Source organism: Danio rerio, chromosome 13, assembly GCF_052040795.2.
Source record: "Danio rerio strain M-AB ecotype USA chromosome 13, GRCz13ab, whole genome shotgun sequence".
Lineage (NCBI taxonomy): Eukaryota > Metazoa > Chordata > Actinopteri > Cypriniformes > Danionidae > Danio > Danio rerio.
The window spans coordinates 41,778,445-41,794,748 of NC_141033.1; the positions used below are offsets into that span (position 1 = coordinate 41,778,445).

The following is a 16,304-nucleotide window of genomic DNA, read 5'->3' on the forward strand; positions in this document are numbered from 1 at the left end:
GAAACCCCAACCTATTTACATATAGGATCTAAAAGCAGGTGAAAAGCATGAGTGCATGGTTTCCTTTACCATTTTCAATGCGATTTGAACTTGTGCTATGCTGGTGTCTCTCCTAACTAGGTGACCATCAATCATTTTCTCAGAGGATAACAAGCAGACAAACCATTGCTGTTTATTTATGCAGAATATTAAGAAGTCGTGCAGTGTTTGGGTGCTCTGTGTTTGTCTGGGGAAATTTGTCTGCCCTTATTAATGAAATTATCTGTATTCCATACAAAGTGTGAAGCAGATTGATTAGTTTTAGTTGCAAGAATTGCAGTGTGCCCACAGCATTCTGAAAAGTTTAGATGTTTTTAACTAGGTTCCAATGGAAAATACGAGCACATGCAAGTCATGCACCTCAACTGGAAATAACCCCAAGCTTATGGGCATTTCTTCCAAGGTGTGCACTCAGCAGACACATTTTAATAAACTGTAGTACTTCATAACAAACAATTTTTTTAAAACTGATTTTGTCAATGGTGTTCAGTCAATAAATACAGATACAGTTTTATTAACCCAATCCTAACATCAACACCATGGTAACCAACTACAACAGCCCAGTATCATGTGAGCCACTACTTCCAGTGAGATTCTGAAGTGTGCATCCAAAGGGCACTTTATTATCTTATGAGACCATACCAGAGAAGTTAGGAATGGGAGTGAAGCGATGCAACTGACACTGATAGCAACCTGCTAAAATAATTTCAAGACAACTTAGCAGCCCCCGCCAACCACTCACAACAACAGATCATCTTTGCAACTGCATAGCAACTGCATTGTCTGTTGCGGTCAATAGTGACGCCATGTTTTTTGAGTGCCTGCAGCAGAGCGAGGCACTAACCAGGCGTTTTACAGTCAGCACTAAGCGCTTAGTGTTTTTTCAGGCATTGCAAGTTGAAAAACTCAGTGCCCATCAGTGTCACTTTTGAGATAGCCGTCAAATCACAGTGGAGAAGGGGCGGGACTATACCATGCAACTGTTACCACCACCACAACATGGAATGGCAACTAACTGAAAAAAAAGCTGGACTGCAAAAATGCTCACAGCCTAAAGGTGCATTCACATTAGAGTTTGTGCTTGCAGAATTCTTTCATACTGCACTGTGAAATGGGGCAGGATAAAATAAGATGATTAGACAATTGCTTGCTTGATCAAATGTCTGTACAGAGAGGTCCTGTTTTGATCTTCTATTGGTCTCACGCAATCACATTCACATTTACATTTACATTTAGTCATTTAGCAGATGCTTTTATCCAAAGCGACTTACAAATGAGGACAAGGAAGCAATTTACACAACTATAAGAGCAACAATGAATAAGTGCTGTAGGCAAGTTTTAGGTGTGTAAAGTCTAAGAAGGAAAGCTGAAATAGCTAGTAAATTAGTAAATTTATTATTATTTTATTTATTTATTTTTTGTAGTTAGTGGAGGAGTCAGAGAGGGAGTTGCGGATTAGTAAGGAAAGTGGAGACTGAATAGTTGAGTTTTTAGTCGCTTTTTAAGGACAACGAGTGACTGCCGTTCTGATGCAGTTAGGGAGTTCATTCCACCAACTGGGCAGATTGAGCGCGAGCGTTCAAGAAAGCGTTTTCTTGCCTCTTTGGGATGAAACCACGAGGTGACTTTCATTCACAGAACGCAAGTTTCTGGAGGGCCTATAAATCTGCAGAAGTGAGAGCAGATAAGAAGGGGTGCAGCCAGAAATCGCTTTGTAAGCAAACATCAGTGCTTTGAATTTGATGCGAGCAGCAACTGGCAGCCAGTGCAAATGAATGAGTAGCGGAGTGACATGTGCTCTTTTAGGTTCATTAAAGACCACTCGTGCTGCTGCATTCTGAAGCATATGAAGAGGTTGGATAGAACTAGCTGGGAGCCCGGCTAGTAGATAGTTGCAATAGTCCAGTCTGGAAAGAACAAGAGCTTGAACAAGGAAAGAACAAGAGCTTGAACAAGGAGTTGAGCTGATGCGATTTTGAAGGTCAGAGTTCAACTTTGGTACTCAGCGCAAAAGCTTGCGTTTTCAGTCTGTTGCATTCGCATGTGTATGAATGGAACTCTATGGGGCTGCATGTGACCAAGGTTTAAGGGATCATTCACACTGAATATATCTTTGGTTCTAGAAACGCTTGATGCGGCGCTCAAAAATGGGTTTTAAAAAAGCGCAGAGCATCATGAGGTGTACATGTTGCAATATTGTGAATGTGATGTAATAACACAATGACAGACCCATTAGAAACAGGAAAATAATATGTTATAATAAGCACAAGACGATACATCATATAACTTAAGATAATCTGGACAAAGCTAAAATGAGTGCCTCATCCACCATGATATGATATAATAGGAAATAAATCAGTTGGGAAATAAAGCTCGCAACTGTTGCCTCACCTAAGAGTTCTTCTGATTGGTCCATTGCTATGGAACTGACAGTGATGAGCTGCACTGCGTGTGAAAGTATAAGGTCCTACAACTCGACATGGCATCTAATTTTTTTTTTAACGTGAGACCCAAACGTAATGGTCAAACACTTCTGTCAAGCATGGATTTACATTTGAAAAACAAAAAAAAGTAGCACATTGGAGAGGAAAACTGCATTCTGTGCGAACGGCCACTAATCCTTTACTTCCTGCTTTTAATTTGTCACCAGGTCCAGTTGGATTAGGACCCCAGGGGCCTTCAGGTCCCCCGGGGCCCCCGGGTCCGCATGGAAGATGTAACCCCAGCGACTGCTTCCACCCTTATGGTAGAAGGGATGGCTAGAAACTGACACACCCTCATCAATGCTGATTAGATCAAGCGAAGCAGCTCATCTACAATCCTAATAAAAACAAGTGTAGGATGCCTCCTGGAGGAGAAGAAACAAGCAAACCTCATCCCCGCAGAGCAGCCATTACCGCTGATGTCATTTCATCATTTCTCTCCGCTTCATTTCCCATAGTTGTGACCAATGCATTTACTCGTGTTTTGCGGATATGACATGAGAATTCAAATGCCATCGATACACTAATCACAAGCGACTGAGGCGGTGCGGTCAATGCAATGCAGGTGAAATGAGAATTTTATTTACATTCGCTTCTTTTCTTCAAGCTGACGTGAAGTAGTTTTCATTAAATTGTGATGCCGCTATGCAATCTAATGTAGAAAAGCTCGTGTAAATAACAGACATTTTAATTGCTTTTCAGACATTTACTTTTGAAAATATTTAAAAAGCAATGTACTTTCAGTCCTTTCAGGAAGAACATTGCTCATGAAGGGAGTAAGTTATTGTCATATTTATCAGCCGCACTGATGATGCATATATAATGGAGCACTCATATAACCTCTGAGACCACTAGTACAATTATTCATCTTTCTCATTAATCATTATACATTTCAAAATTCAACTAAAATGTATAATTACTAAATGAAACAAAAAAATAATTGAAAATATAAGCAATTTATATTTGTGTGTTTATTATTTATTTTAGATTTTAACATCATCATTATTTCTCTAACCACCATAATTGATCAATTTGCAATTATTATTAAAGGGTCATGAACCACAAACCCCCTCATTTCTCCGCCGGGTGTTTTTACACCTCTAGACTGACAAAAGTCAGGCAAGTGAGTGAGTCCAGCTTTGTTTAGGTGGGAGTGTCGAGTGGCGAAAGAGGGAAGTTTTTGCATGAAAAGGGGAGTTTCAGCATGTGCACGCGTGGATTTTCATAGCGGCAAAAACAATACAAACACAGGAGAGACAGTGACTACATTTACATGGACATCAGTAATCAAATTATTTGCCTTAATTTGAATAAGACAATAATATAATAAATGAGTTTACCTGAGACTTTTTGAATGTTCCTTTTATCATCCTGTTTTTTCCCGTAATTTCGGGTGTTTCATTCTTAATTTGTCGAATTTAACTGCAGTTAGGCCCTTTCACTTTCATTTACGAACATTTCATGCATGCCCCCTGTGACAAACGAGATATTGGATGCGAGGAACTGCTGGAAGAGTGTTGTTTTAATGGAATTTTTGATATTGCACGACGATTGGAAGAAAAAAAATACTCTGCATTTCTTAATGCAGAGACTCGGTAGATGCAAACAGTAACATCAAACAGCTGTGTGTATGGACTATACAGTCACAAAATGCGGCAAAAATCATACGCAACCCATGTCTCCAAATATTTCTTTTTTTCCACAAATTTAATTAGGCAACACAACCTCTCAGTGGTCTGAACACTGTACAAGTAAAAACAGTCTTCAAAGCTATATCGTGCATATTAATGAAGTAGCACCTCATTCACAATAGAGCGCGCTGATTGGTTTGAACCAAGTCTTTCCCATGAATTAAATGATGAAAACTCAAAGACATCACGTATTGGCCGGTACATACAGCCAATCTCCCTGCTGGATTTTACACAATGATCTCATCATGGTGATGCAGCGTCAAATTTTATGTTTGAACCAGAAGAACGAATTTGCTCGAAATAACACAAACAACCAATTTTCAGGGTTTTTTTGGTGAAATTTATGTGTCTTAATACACATATATGACACATATATGATTGTCAACATCTCAAAAAAATGTATTTTGGTGTTTCATGACCCTTTAATATCTCTCTTTTTTATCTAAAAGTTGTTCATTTTGTGTTTAAAATGGGTAAGAGAATCTCCTAATTTTAAATATGGTCTCCTACTTTTATGTAAATGTTTGACCAAACACAGCAAATAGTAATAATTGAAATAATAATAATAATAGCGATGTTGCCGTGTGGCTGGTGAGGTCAAAACTGCTCATGACATTAATAAGCTTTAATTGTTTACAGGGAAATAAAGGAATTTTCCTTTATTCAGACTGTTTGAACACCTCCATAATGGTGTAGTATGTATATTTTGGTCTCTACTAGGTTTGATTTTCGGAAAAAAAAAGAAAAAAAAGATGTGAATTGCTTTTTTATTTGCATATTTATCTTTGGCTTCGTGTGAAAAGCGTCCTTCCATGTTACTTGAATATTTTTTTATAAGACAACATATTTGTCAATATCATATTCACAAATGGCAAACCGTCATATTATCAAACCTTACATTTCATGGGCAGCAGTGTGTCTTAAGACCATGTTTTTTGTAATTCAGGTCTTTATTTATTGTAGTCCGGATTCACATTTTATTTATTGTGTTTATCTTGAGATTTTACTGTACAAGTCATTGAATCGTTTGACTCTCTGTTGGGAAGATGAACAGTTCTTGAGTGGTGGATGGAGAACAGTTTTGTGATGTTTTGCATTTTGGTTTGTGCTGCTTTCTTCTTTCTTCCTGAGTTTCTTTCTTCCTGTTTTCTTTTAGTACACTGGGGTCAATTATGTAGACGTTTGGTGTCTCACACTCGCCAAGACTGCATTTATTGCAATTTTAATTCTGTTGACATGATGTCTGTGAATTGCCGAGCTTTTACAAACTGCAAAACAAATCCATATTGAACAGATGCTTTCTTTAGTGTTGCTTTTTTGTTATTGGGAGGAAAGAGCGCAACATATATTTAAGTATGAATCTAAATGTTGCGTTGTTGGAGCAGTGTTGGGTGTAATTAGTCTCAAATTAACTGGTTACTGTAATTAAATTACTTTTCTGCTGAAAAAAAATTAGGTAAGGGATTACTTTTTATATTTATGTTATTTAATTAGTTACTTGCTTAAATACTAGGCATAAATTCAATCGTTCCATATAAATCAATTCTGAGAAGCAGAGTAATTTTGTTTTTTTATGATTAAAAATATATTTTGCTGAATAATAATATTTTTCATCTAAATAAAACTACATTATTAAACATGTCATGTTTTTTTTTTCTTGGGAATAATATTTCTAAAGGAAATGTTGACGTCACATCGAACCAGATTTTGGTAAAAGCCCAAACAATACAATATTAAAATATAACAATATATTTTTTTGAATCTGAAAAAAATAGTTAAAAACGTATTTAGTACTGTATTGAAAAGGCTTTTTTGGTGATGGCAGCTTAAGGACGCCTCATCTGAAGAATGAAGTCACATGAATTGCTCAGCTGAGGTTTTTCTCACAAACTTCGACAGTTTCAAAATCCTAATGGTTCTGTGGGTCTTGTCTCAAATCTGATCTTTATTTTGCTTTTCTATTGTATTCCAGTCAGGTGATTGGCTGGGCCATTCTACAGCTTGTTTTTCTTTCTCTGAAAGCATTTGAGAGTTTCCTTGGTTGTTTTTTAGATCATTGTCTTGCTGAAATGTCCACCCTGGTTTTATCTTCCTCATCCTGCTAATGTAGATGTTGGACTGAAGCAGCTAATATTCATTTACATTGAGAAAGGGCAGAGGTACTACTGAGATATTTTAGTTGCTGTCTGGGCTTTCACTGCCTTTCTAAACCTCCCTTTCTTCATGTGTTCAATACTTATTCCTTGCATTTTATTACACATAACTTCATTTAAAAATTTATTTGTTTTTTGTTTTGTTTTTTGCATATATTTTGCAAATATAGATTTCTTTGGTTGTTACCAACCTACCAAAATTTCAAGTCAACAGCATCTTTAGAAATATGGGGGGTTTTTTTGAAATATTGTGACATATTCAATACTTATTTCCCCACTGTATATAAAAAAATAAGTTGTTAATGATAAATGTTAATTTTTGTTTAATAAAACAGTTTGACTCAAATGTAAATAATATAAAGTTGAATTTTTATTGTCTTTGCATTGGGATTTATGTGGATTTGTAATATTGAGTTAAGTAATTAAATTACGTATTGAGTAACTAAGTTACTTTTTAGACAAAGTATTTATCGTGTAATATGTACTTTTTTTTTTTTAAGTAATTTAGCCAACACTGCTCTGGACACATCTAGATGTTCACTATTAGTGAATCACTGCAAATGTTTTTGCAGCTTTACTCCTCGAAGCAAAATATTAATAATAGTTAGAATTAATAATATTAATTAGAGTAACATATGAAAGTACTATTGTTTTGTATTTAGCCTTAATCAGAAGCAATATTTATTTTTTAAGCATTATTATTCCAGACTTTTGACCCCCAGTGTGCATTTTTTCTTTTTTTTCTTTTTTTCTTCCTCCCTTTCTTCCTTTCATTTTGCACATAGGATTAAGTGTGACAAAGCAAACCCTTGTTAGGTTTTTGCTGTTTTATTTTTATTAATTATAAAGTTTTACTGTTTTTATTTTTATATGTACCAGATTACCTCTGCTGAGAGCTGAAATATTGATGGTTTCAGGTCTTAAGACTATTTTGGTGAAAACGATTGTCTAAAATCCTTCCAAGTAAGCATCTCAGAGTTGGCATGACTTCATATTTACCTTTAATAGTAGTTCTGTTTCTTTTTTTATTATTCTTTTACATAAATGGGCTATTATTAATGACATGTAGCATGGATACAATATGTTTCTCAAGGGCTAATACTGTGGACTTACTTGAAGGACAGTCTTAAGACAAAAGCCCACATCTACCTGATATGCACTGCATCACCTGATGGATCATCTGGAGGAGGACTGTGTTTCAGTGTGGCTCTGTTTTCAATATGACAAATGCTCACTGTGGTCAGATACAGTAGCACACATGCATTGTGTGTCAGTTTATTAGCATTTTCTTTTGTGCTTGGTCTTGTAGATGCATTTGGTTTGCATATTTTACATATCTGTAAATCATTTAAATAAATGTCCTTAATTTAACATGCATTGTGAAACACTCTAGTGGTGTGTGTGTGTCTGTATTATGCAACAGAACGGTTCACCTAAGCGATGACCCTTGTGTCATTCCAAACACGCAAGACCTTCTTTCATCTTCTAACACAATTATTTTGATGAAATCCGAGAGCTCTGATACTCCATAGACAGTGTCCTGCAATATTCAAAGTGCAGAAAGGTAAGATCATTGTCAAAACAGTCATTGTCATCAGTGGTTCAAATGTAAATTTATAAAATTACAAACTATGAGAATATTTTACAGCACAAATAAATGTAACAACTTTATTCAGCAACTACTCTTCAGTCTCAGTTCAGGCCGCACATTCTCAAGCACTCGCAAGTGTTGCTGTACATCTTAATCTTCAATGCGGAAGTGCGTTCGTTTTTGCAATTGTTTTAGAACTTCTGATTCAGCTGCCTGGGGAAGAAATGGCTAGGATTAATAAATACGCAGAAAGTGGTCAAACTGCTCGCTCTACAAACAAATATTAAAAAGTCAGTTTACAACATCAAGCGGCACAACGAGCTGTTTTACGGTACGATATATAGTGGGTATCAGACCAAACAAAAAGCACTGCATTAAGAATCTTCTTTTTCATCCTCTTTTAAAAATATTAATCAACAAATTTGAACTCTTTTTCAAAGGCATGTTGTTTCTAGAACTCGCATAATGACTTTTAATAGAATAGCTAATGATTTGTTATGGCTCAAAATTGAATAAATAATAACAAATAAAGTAAAAGAAATTTCTTTCAAACTTATTTATAAATATTATCCCAGTGATTACTTTCTTGCAAGCAGGTGCCATTGTGAAATTGATACATGCTGTACATTTGTGGTCTACAGAAACACATTATCATTTGTTTTGGAGTTGCCCATACTGTATGTAGTTAATTTGTGGTTAGATTTCTGCTATTTTATTAGAATCAATTTTATGCCCAGTTTAAAAATATTTTATTTGTTTATATATATATATATATATATATATATATATATATATATATATATATATATATATTACTTCTGTCAGCAAAATTTAGCATACACAATAGCAAGTACAGTGATTGCAAGCCATTATTTGTTATTTTAAAGTCTTTAAAATAACAAATAAACTCTTAAAGAGCGGCATTTGCGAAGTCATTATGCAGGATTTTTTTTTTTTTAACCCTGCAACCCTGCAGGTGTGAATCATTTTGTGAAATCGATTCAGTTGATTTTCAATTCAGTTCGTTTCAAGCAGTACTGCAGCTAGTGAAACAGTACAAGAAAAGAACAAAAAAATATGCTAGAACGAAATAAAACGTCTGCAAAGGGAAAAGAGAAAACATAAGGAGTGGCGTAGGCAGTGCTTAATGCAAATACAGTCAAACGGTCTCAAAATGGCGACGTGTTTGCATTGGATTATTTGTTTTGAATGGATTGTGTTTATGTATTACATTGTGTTGTTGTTGTGAAACTTTATGAATAGGCTAACAACAGCTACAATTTAAAACGGAACTGTTTTTGTATTTCAACTTACCAGAAAACGGCAACCTTTTTCGTCCACACCTTTGTAGAGTTGAACTGTTATGCTGTCGTCTCACCTGTGAAAAAGACAGGTAATCTGACTTGTTTCACCCTCATGGTTCTTTCTTTGACGGGCTTTACTCTTTTCTGGCTGACAGTGTTTTGGAGTGGGCTCTGGGGGGCGTTTGGGATCTTGAGTTTTTGCACTGGTCGTGGGTGTGTGCTACGTTCTGCTTTGCCGATTGCAAAACGTGATTGGGAAACGGTTTGCCAGAATATACCCCGACCTTCAAGTATAGTAAAACACAGTGATGTTAAACTGAATGGGGGACAGTATATTAGCCTACCATGCAGAATAGTTAGTTTCAAATGGTATGCAAAAGCTTAAAACTACTGATATTGCAAATATAAAAGTTAAAATAACAAAATATATAAATAAAAGATGTAAAAAGACGTTTAGTTAATTAAAAAATGTGATATATTAATTAATACACTTTGAGAAAAGTATTTTGGTGTCAACATGTAATATTTATTAATAGGATGTTCAAATGTGACCAGACGGAACTTATTTGTGGTTAAATGTTATTCCAGAATGGTAGCCATGTTTTTGTTTTCAGGAGAATATCCTCCAAAATGTTCTTTCTTTTTTTCTTTACTTTTCTTTTCTAAATCATCATTCTGAAATACAATAAAATGAGCCATGAAAATAGCAATAGAAGCTGGTGTGGCATTAAAAGGCAAATAAACAAAATGCAAATTGTGAATATGATCTCTTGAATCCTATTTGAGGCTTCATAAGTTAAATGCTTATCCTAATATTTCCATAATTTAACTGATTAATTTGCATTCAGTAGTTTACATTCATGTTCATTGTTTTATTACAGTATTAACATTAATGCAATTCTCACATTTCACCTTCCTCGATAAATCCTGTTAACTGTGGAATTCAGTTTCCATTTTTATCACAAAACTAAACTCATTTTTAAAGCATTTTATCATGCAACGCGAGTCCTCTGTTCTTGAGTAATTGCAGAGTGTGATTTGCCAGCATTTTTAAATTAGCATCTACACCGAAAGAGCAATCTGAATGTGTTTGTGCCAACATTTTACCACTGGCATGTAATGAGTTATTAAAGTGAGAAATGAGTGTGAAAAGAGCTGCGGTAAGTGCAGTCAGGCAAGTGCAGTCAAAAGAGAGACCGTCCTATGTTTATTTTGAATTCATATAAAAACCTTCATATTTATTCAAACTAGTTTCCCTTGGATCTCTGTACAAACTTTGACATCGAACACCTATGTAAAATAAATAGAAAAACCATGAAACAACACATTTGCATTCCTCATGTGTATAAATCACATACAGCGCCTTCAAACCCACAATAAATCACACTGATGTTCTTTAGCAATGGGGTGAATTTCTTACTAAACCACAATCAAATCATTTACATAGATGTACAGGATATATGGCAGCATTTCTCTATATATTCTCTCTCCTTTTTATTTCAGACAGCAGGTCTTTGGCAGCCATTTCTCGTTGGTTATAAACTTGGAGCACCATCAATATTTCTGTCAGGTTTATCTTTGGCACACAGAAATGAAAAAGGCCTCAGGTCTGAAGACCGCATTGATGTTTGTTCACTTCCTAGAGCAGTTTAAAATATGAGCTGAGGGGGGAAACGTAATGGCTTTCAGGAGAACAATAAGTTCTGTCAAAGTTCATTTGAACTAGTTGACAACATCAGGTGGACAAAAAAAGTCTCTTATTTGTTTGGAACTAGAAAAGTAGACATTTTCTGGACCTTGGAGTATGTTGAAATGTTTTAGGCATTACAGCTGTGGTTAAACTATATCTGTAACGGAGTCTCTGAGAGAGTCTTGAGGTCTGGTGTTTAGTTTCCGCCTGGTCCTTTCATGCTAGAGTCTTTGAGGGATTGGTGTGCGGCCCCTGCGCTTAGATTACAGGCTGAAGGATCGCAGTAGCCTGGTGGTCCGGCCGAACCGGGTGGTCCAGGAACACCTGGCTGACCTGGAGATCCAGGTGGACCACGTTCTCCATCACGTCCATCTTGACCATATCCTGGTATTCCAGGTTCACCTGCAAGACAGCAACAGGTCAGTCATTTTTATATACTGTATTTTTGGACTGTCCATTATGTATTTGACATTAACGTCAAACGAAACAAATTTTGAATGGCGGATTTTGTTAATTACTTCACGTTTTTGTTGCTTTTTAAATTAAAGTATGGGATTATTTTATGAGAAAAAAAAATCTGTTACCTCTTTGTCTCTGAATAGTTTATATAATGGTTGCAACTTGTCAATTTGACAAAAGTAATTGTCTGTATTTTATCCAGTAAATTAATTATCTTATTATGCTTATTTATTTTAAGATAAATACATATTTTCCCACACATTTTTAATTAGGGTTGTTGAATTTAACATCAGAATTTCTCATTTCTTTTCAGAATTAGAAAAATCTAAATAAATTAGTTTCAATCTTACAGTTTTAGTTTACATTATGTTTTTTTGAACTGTTCATATGTGTTTGACCTACAGCCATCATCTTTATTTGGTTGAAGTCATACAGGTTTGTTGCTTTTTAAGGTTTGAAGTTTTTAATGGCAGATTTCATTAAATACTTCCAACATTTTTTAGCTTTTTAAATGAAACTGGGATTATATTGAGAAAAAAATACCAAAAAAAAAAAAAAATTTTTTTGAATAAAAAACTTTTGCTTCCCTTTGATATTAATGTGTACCTAGGGCTGGACAATTTGGCCTAAAATCAAAATCTCGATTTATTGAACATTTTAACTCTATTCCGATTATTTATTTATTTATTTATTTATTTACCCTCATAGTTCACTGACAGGTTTTGTACAGTAAATATGCTCACATATTACAAGTGAGAGATTTTTTAATGAAGGGTGCATTAAATAATTAAAGGAAACACACACTATCTACTATCTATGATTATTTATTGAACATCAATGTTGAAAAGCTGAAATTAAAACACACACACTGTCCAAAACTAACTGTCACTTTTTCTTATAATAGTGAAAATGAATAACTTGCACTTTTGAAAACAAAATAAATTATTTTCAGTGTTTTTCATATTAAAAATAGAAAATAAGCAGTTTCTTTTCTAAATCAAATAACTCTTGTATATCCTGTAAATAATATTTTAAACAGTTTATTTCTTGCATCTTCATCATGTTTTAATTTAAATAATAATTTTAATGTAATTGAAAGTATGCTGTATCAAAGCATCAATGGAGCAGCTTTGTCAATCTTCAATGTAGTGTAAAGTAACATGACAGTAACAAACAGAGCAGGGTAACGTGAGTCCACGAGCGGTAAGTAATAAAAAAGTTGACCTGAAAGAAAATAGACTGATTATTGGTTCTGAATGTCGATTTTGATTACTTTTTGATTAATCACCCAGCCGTATATGTACTGAAATTTGATCAGTATGTATAAAGATGATCATTTGTTAAAATGTGTTTATTGTGTAAATACGTGTATTTACAGTGTACTTGTGGTTGATTAAATGCATGTAATAACATTTGTGCTCAATTTCTGTAATTACAGCTTTAATAACACTTTTGTCCATAACTTACCCCTTACCCACCCTTAAACCTACCCATACCACCAACCATATCCCTAACCCCACCCCTATCCCACCTCAAGAGCACCTGAAGTGTTCTTCAATTCATTGTGAACACAGTATTTATTTTCTGATGCAAGTACATAGTAGTTAAGGGCACTTAATATAAAGCGGGACCAAACTTTTTTCTCTGACTTTTTATTTTATATCATGGTTGCAACTTGGTTGGCAGGTAATTGTGAGTATTTTAATCTATAAATTGATCTAATTATCCCTTTTGCAACATTCATTCATTCATTTTCTTTTCGGCTTAGTCCCTTTATTAATCTGGAGTTGCCACAGCGGAATGAACTGGCAACTTATACAGCAGATGCCCTTCCAGCCGCAACCCATCACTGGGAAACCTTTGGCAACAAAATAATAAAAATATAAATACATATTTTATCTCACAGTCTTCCTTTTTTCAGAATCTCACAATTTTACTTATTTTTTTATTATTTTAATATACATCTTAATTTCAATTTAAACTTTTTTTAGTTTACATCTCACAGTTTTTTCTATTTTGCCTCAGAATTTTGAGTTTACCTCACTATTAAGTTTTTTTTAGAATTCTGTTCACATTTCTGAATTTTGCCTATATCCTTTTGGATTGTGAAGGGAAAGATGATTTTATATATAAGCTTTTCTTCTTTGCAACATAATATAAAAAGATAAATACTTAATTTTCTCTCATATTTTTTACTCGGGGTTGTTGAGAAGTTTACATCAGAAATTCTTGCAATTTTATTTATTTTTATTTTTTTATTTACATCTTTCAGTTTACATCTCAGTTTTTTTTTTCTTTTGCCTCAGAATTTTGAGTTTACGTTAAAATGTTAAAACATATATCTTTGTTAAATTCACATTTCTGTTTACATTTCACAATTTATGTGAATGCCTTTGGATTGTAAATGGAAAAAATAACCAGAAATTGATGTAACATATACAGTAAACTCACATTGATTTAAGATACAAGCTTTTCAGAATTGTGAGATCGCACTCATCATTATCTGTTTTATTTTTTTTTATTTCTATAGCGGAAAGAGATTTCATGGAATTACATATTTAAAAATATAATATATATAATATATATAATATATCTGCCTCTTACAATCAGAGCACAAGTTAACGACTGCATAAGAAAACCTTATTTAAAGAGACAGCTCCATTGGCCTGACAGTAAGTGTCATTGACACACACAGAAAACAGAAGCTTTTTATAAACCTCCAATTCATCAAACGTCTGACAGCTTCATTTAACACCAATTTAACTTTGCTTTCAAAAGTCTATCACCAGGACAGAGCTAAATTTATCTCCTGCATTGAGTTGGTTCAGATTCAATTGGTCTGCAGACAATATTCATTAACACCTCTAGCAATTTTGCATTATTACTGTGATTTGGCTTTGACAAGAGGAGGAAGTAGGAGATGAGAAACAGAAATAGAACTGACCTGGTAGTCCAGGAGGTCCCGGCTGGCCTTTGGGTCCCCGAACTGTTGGACCCCTGTCTCCTCTGTCTCCCATCTCACCTGAAACACACACACGTTTAGTGGCGTAACAACTAGTTTGATTTCCATTAAACACATGACAAAATATTGCAGATAGTGTTTTTTAGTAAGTGTTTTATTTTCTAAAATTATTAATATAAAATTAGGAACATATACAAGGCATATAATTGCAGTAAAAATATCAGTAAATTAGCAGTTTTCCATAATTTGCGTTTTAAGTTTTGTATTTTTGTTTATATATACTTTTGAATTGCATTATGGGATCTTGATCTTTCTTCCAACAACTTTGAACCTTGAAATGTTGGAAAAAGTGACTTTTATGAACATTTATAATAGTTAAAGTGATGTATTTTCTGGGTTTGTGTTGTGTTTTACGCTACAAATATGTAATTTTACAGCCTTATTTCTCTATATATTATTTTCTATACATTGTATAATCTCAAACTACTAATATGTAAAAAAAGTCACTTTGTTGAACCATAAAGTTGAATTTTCAACATCGACAGAGATCAACATCCTATAATTCAATTCACAATGGTAAATAAACTTAAAACACAGAGAAAAAAAACACAAACATAATTATCAGGTTTTTTTTTTACAATGTAGTAATATAGTAGTAGTAGTATTTTAACTTAAACAATAGCACTATAAAATGTTAAATATGTAATATTAATACTGTAAATTACTATCAGAATCATAAATATTTGATAATCACAGTCTGTTACTTTCACAGTCTGGGACTTTATTAACTTTTACTTGACTTTACTCTGAAAGAAATACTAATAGTGATGTATTTAATTATTCACTCTCAAATTATCAAACATTAAAGCTTTTATTCGGATGGAATAATGGTTTATAAAATTCCATTAAATGCTATCCACAAAAATGTAGCATATTTATGATAATATGAACTTTTATAATTACTACTCACATTTTTTATTGTCAATTAATTGTGCAATTAGATTTAATTATTACCCTGTTTTTAATCCCCCATTTGATAGGCCATGCTATACTCAATTAAATCACATATTGCTCTTCCAGGACCAGCAGCCTGAACTCATAATGAATCATAATGTCCCATAATGACTGACCTTTTGGCCCCTTGACACCCATCAGTCCCGGAGGCCCTTTAAGTCCCGGCAATCCTCTGGATCCTGCATGCCCCGGGAAACCACTGTCACCTTGGGGCCCGGGAGGTCCCGGAGGTCCAGGTTTGCCTGGTAGTCCAACTGCTCCAGACTCTGGTCTCCTCAGACTGGCAGCCAACTGTGCCAACTGCTCTGAAAGCACAAAGAGCAAACGCACTAATGAGTGCCGATGTTCCCCCGCTATTAGCGCTACAGTTTTCATTTCATTTCTCCACTGATTTTGATGTTGCTTTCACTAATTAGCACTGCATACTTACGGCGTTCTGTAATAATGCTACGGCGCCTCCTTTAGGTTGATGCACATATTCCTGCTTTTAGTTCTCACATAATACCTTTCCATTACTGAATGTAAAATTTTGGATTAAACAGGTATACCTTAGAGACGGAGCTTTTTTTATTATTGTGCTATTGCTGAAAACTGTTGGTGAAAACTATTGCCATTGGTATTTGTAAAAAATACCATATATATATATATATATATATATATATATATATATATATATATATATATATATATATATATATATATATATATATATATATATATATATAGATCCCGTACCATGTATGTATATATATATATATATATATATATATATATATGTTTGAATATGAGCTTTTTCTGCTAACCAAGACTGCATTTATATGATAAAAATACAGTAAACTGTAAAATCTAACACCACCGCCAACCTGATTTCACCTAGTAGGACCTGTTCCTGGAGTAACATCCATGTTGATCCCGGAA

The 16,304-nt window shown here is 34.1% G+C and overlaps 2 protein-coding genes across 5 annotated transcripts in view; one reads left to right on the plus strand and one right to left on the minus strand.

Moving 5' to 3' along the window:
• col19a1 (collagen, type XIX, alpha 1) overlaps positions 1–7,740 on the plus strand; it is a 306,597-nt gene extending 298,857 nt beyond the window's left edge. For 2 of the 4 annotated variants that reach the window (NM_001442495.1, NM_001442496.1), the window contains 1 exon segment: positions 2,690–7,740. In NM_001442495.1, the coding sequence (NP_001429424.1) occupies positions 2,690–2,802 (113 nt within the window). In that variant the 3' untranslated portion in view covers positions 2,803–7,740. 4 annotated transcript variants of the gene reach the window in all.
• Positions 7,741–10,471: 2,731 nt separating this feature from the next.
• The window catches only part of col9a1b (collagen, type IX, alpha 1b), a 39,869-nt gene continuing 34,036 nt past the window's right edge, over positions 10,472–16,304 (minus strand). The window contains 3 exon segments of the mRNA NM_213264.2: positions 10,472–11,353; positions 14,355–14,432; positions 15,503–15,691. Coding sequence (NP_998429.2) covers positions 11,148–11,353; positions 14,355–14,432; positions 15,503–15,691 — 473 coding nt within the window. The 3' untranslated portion in view covers positions 10,472–11,147.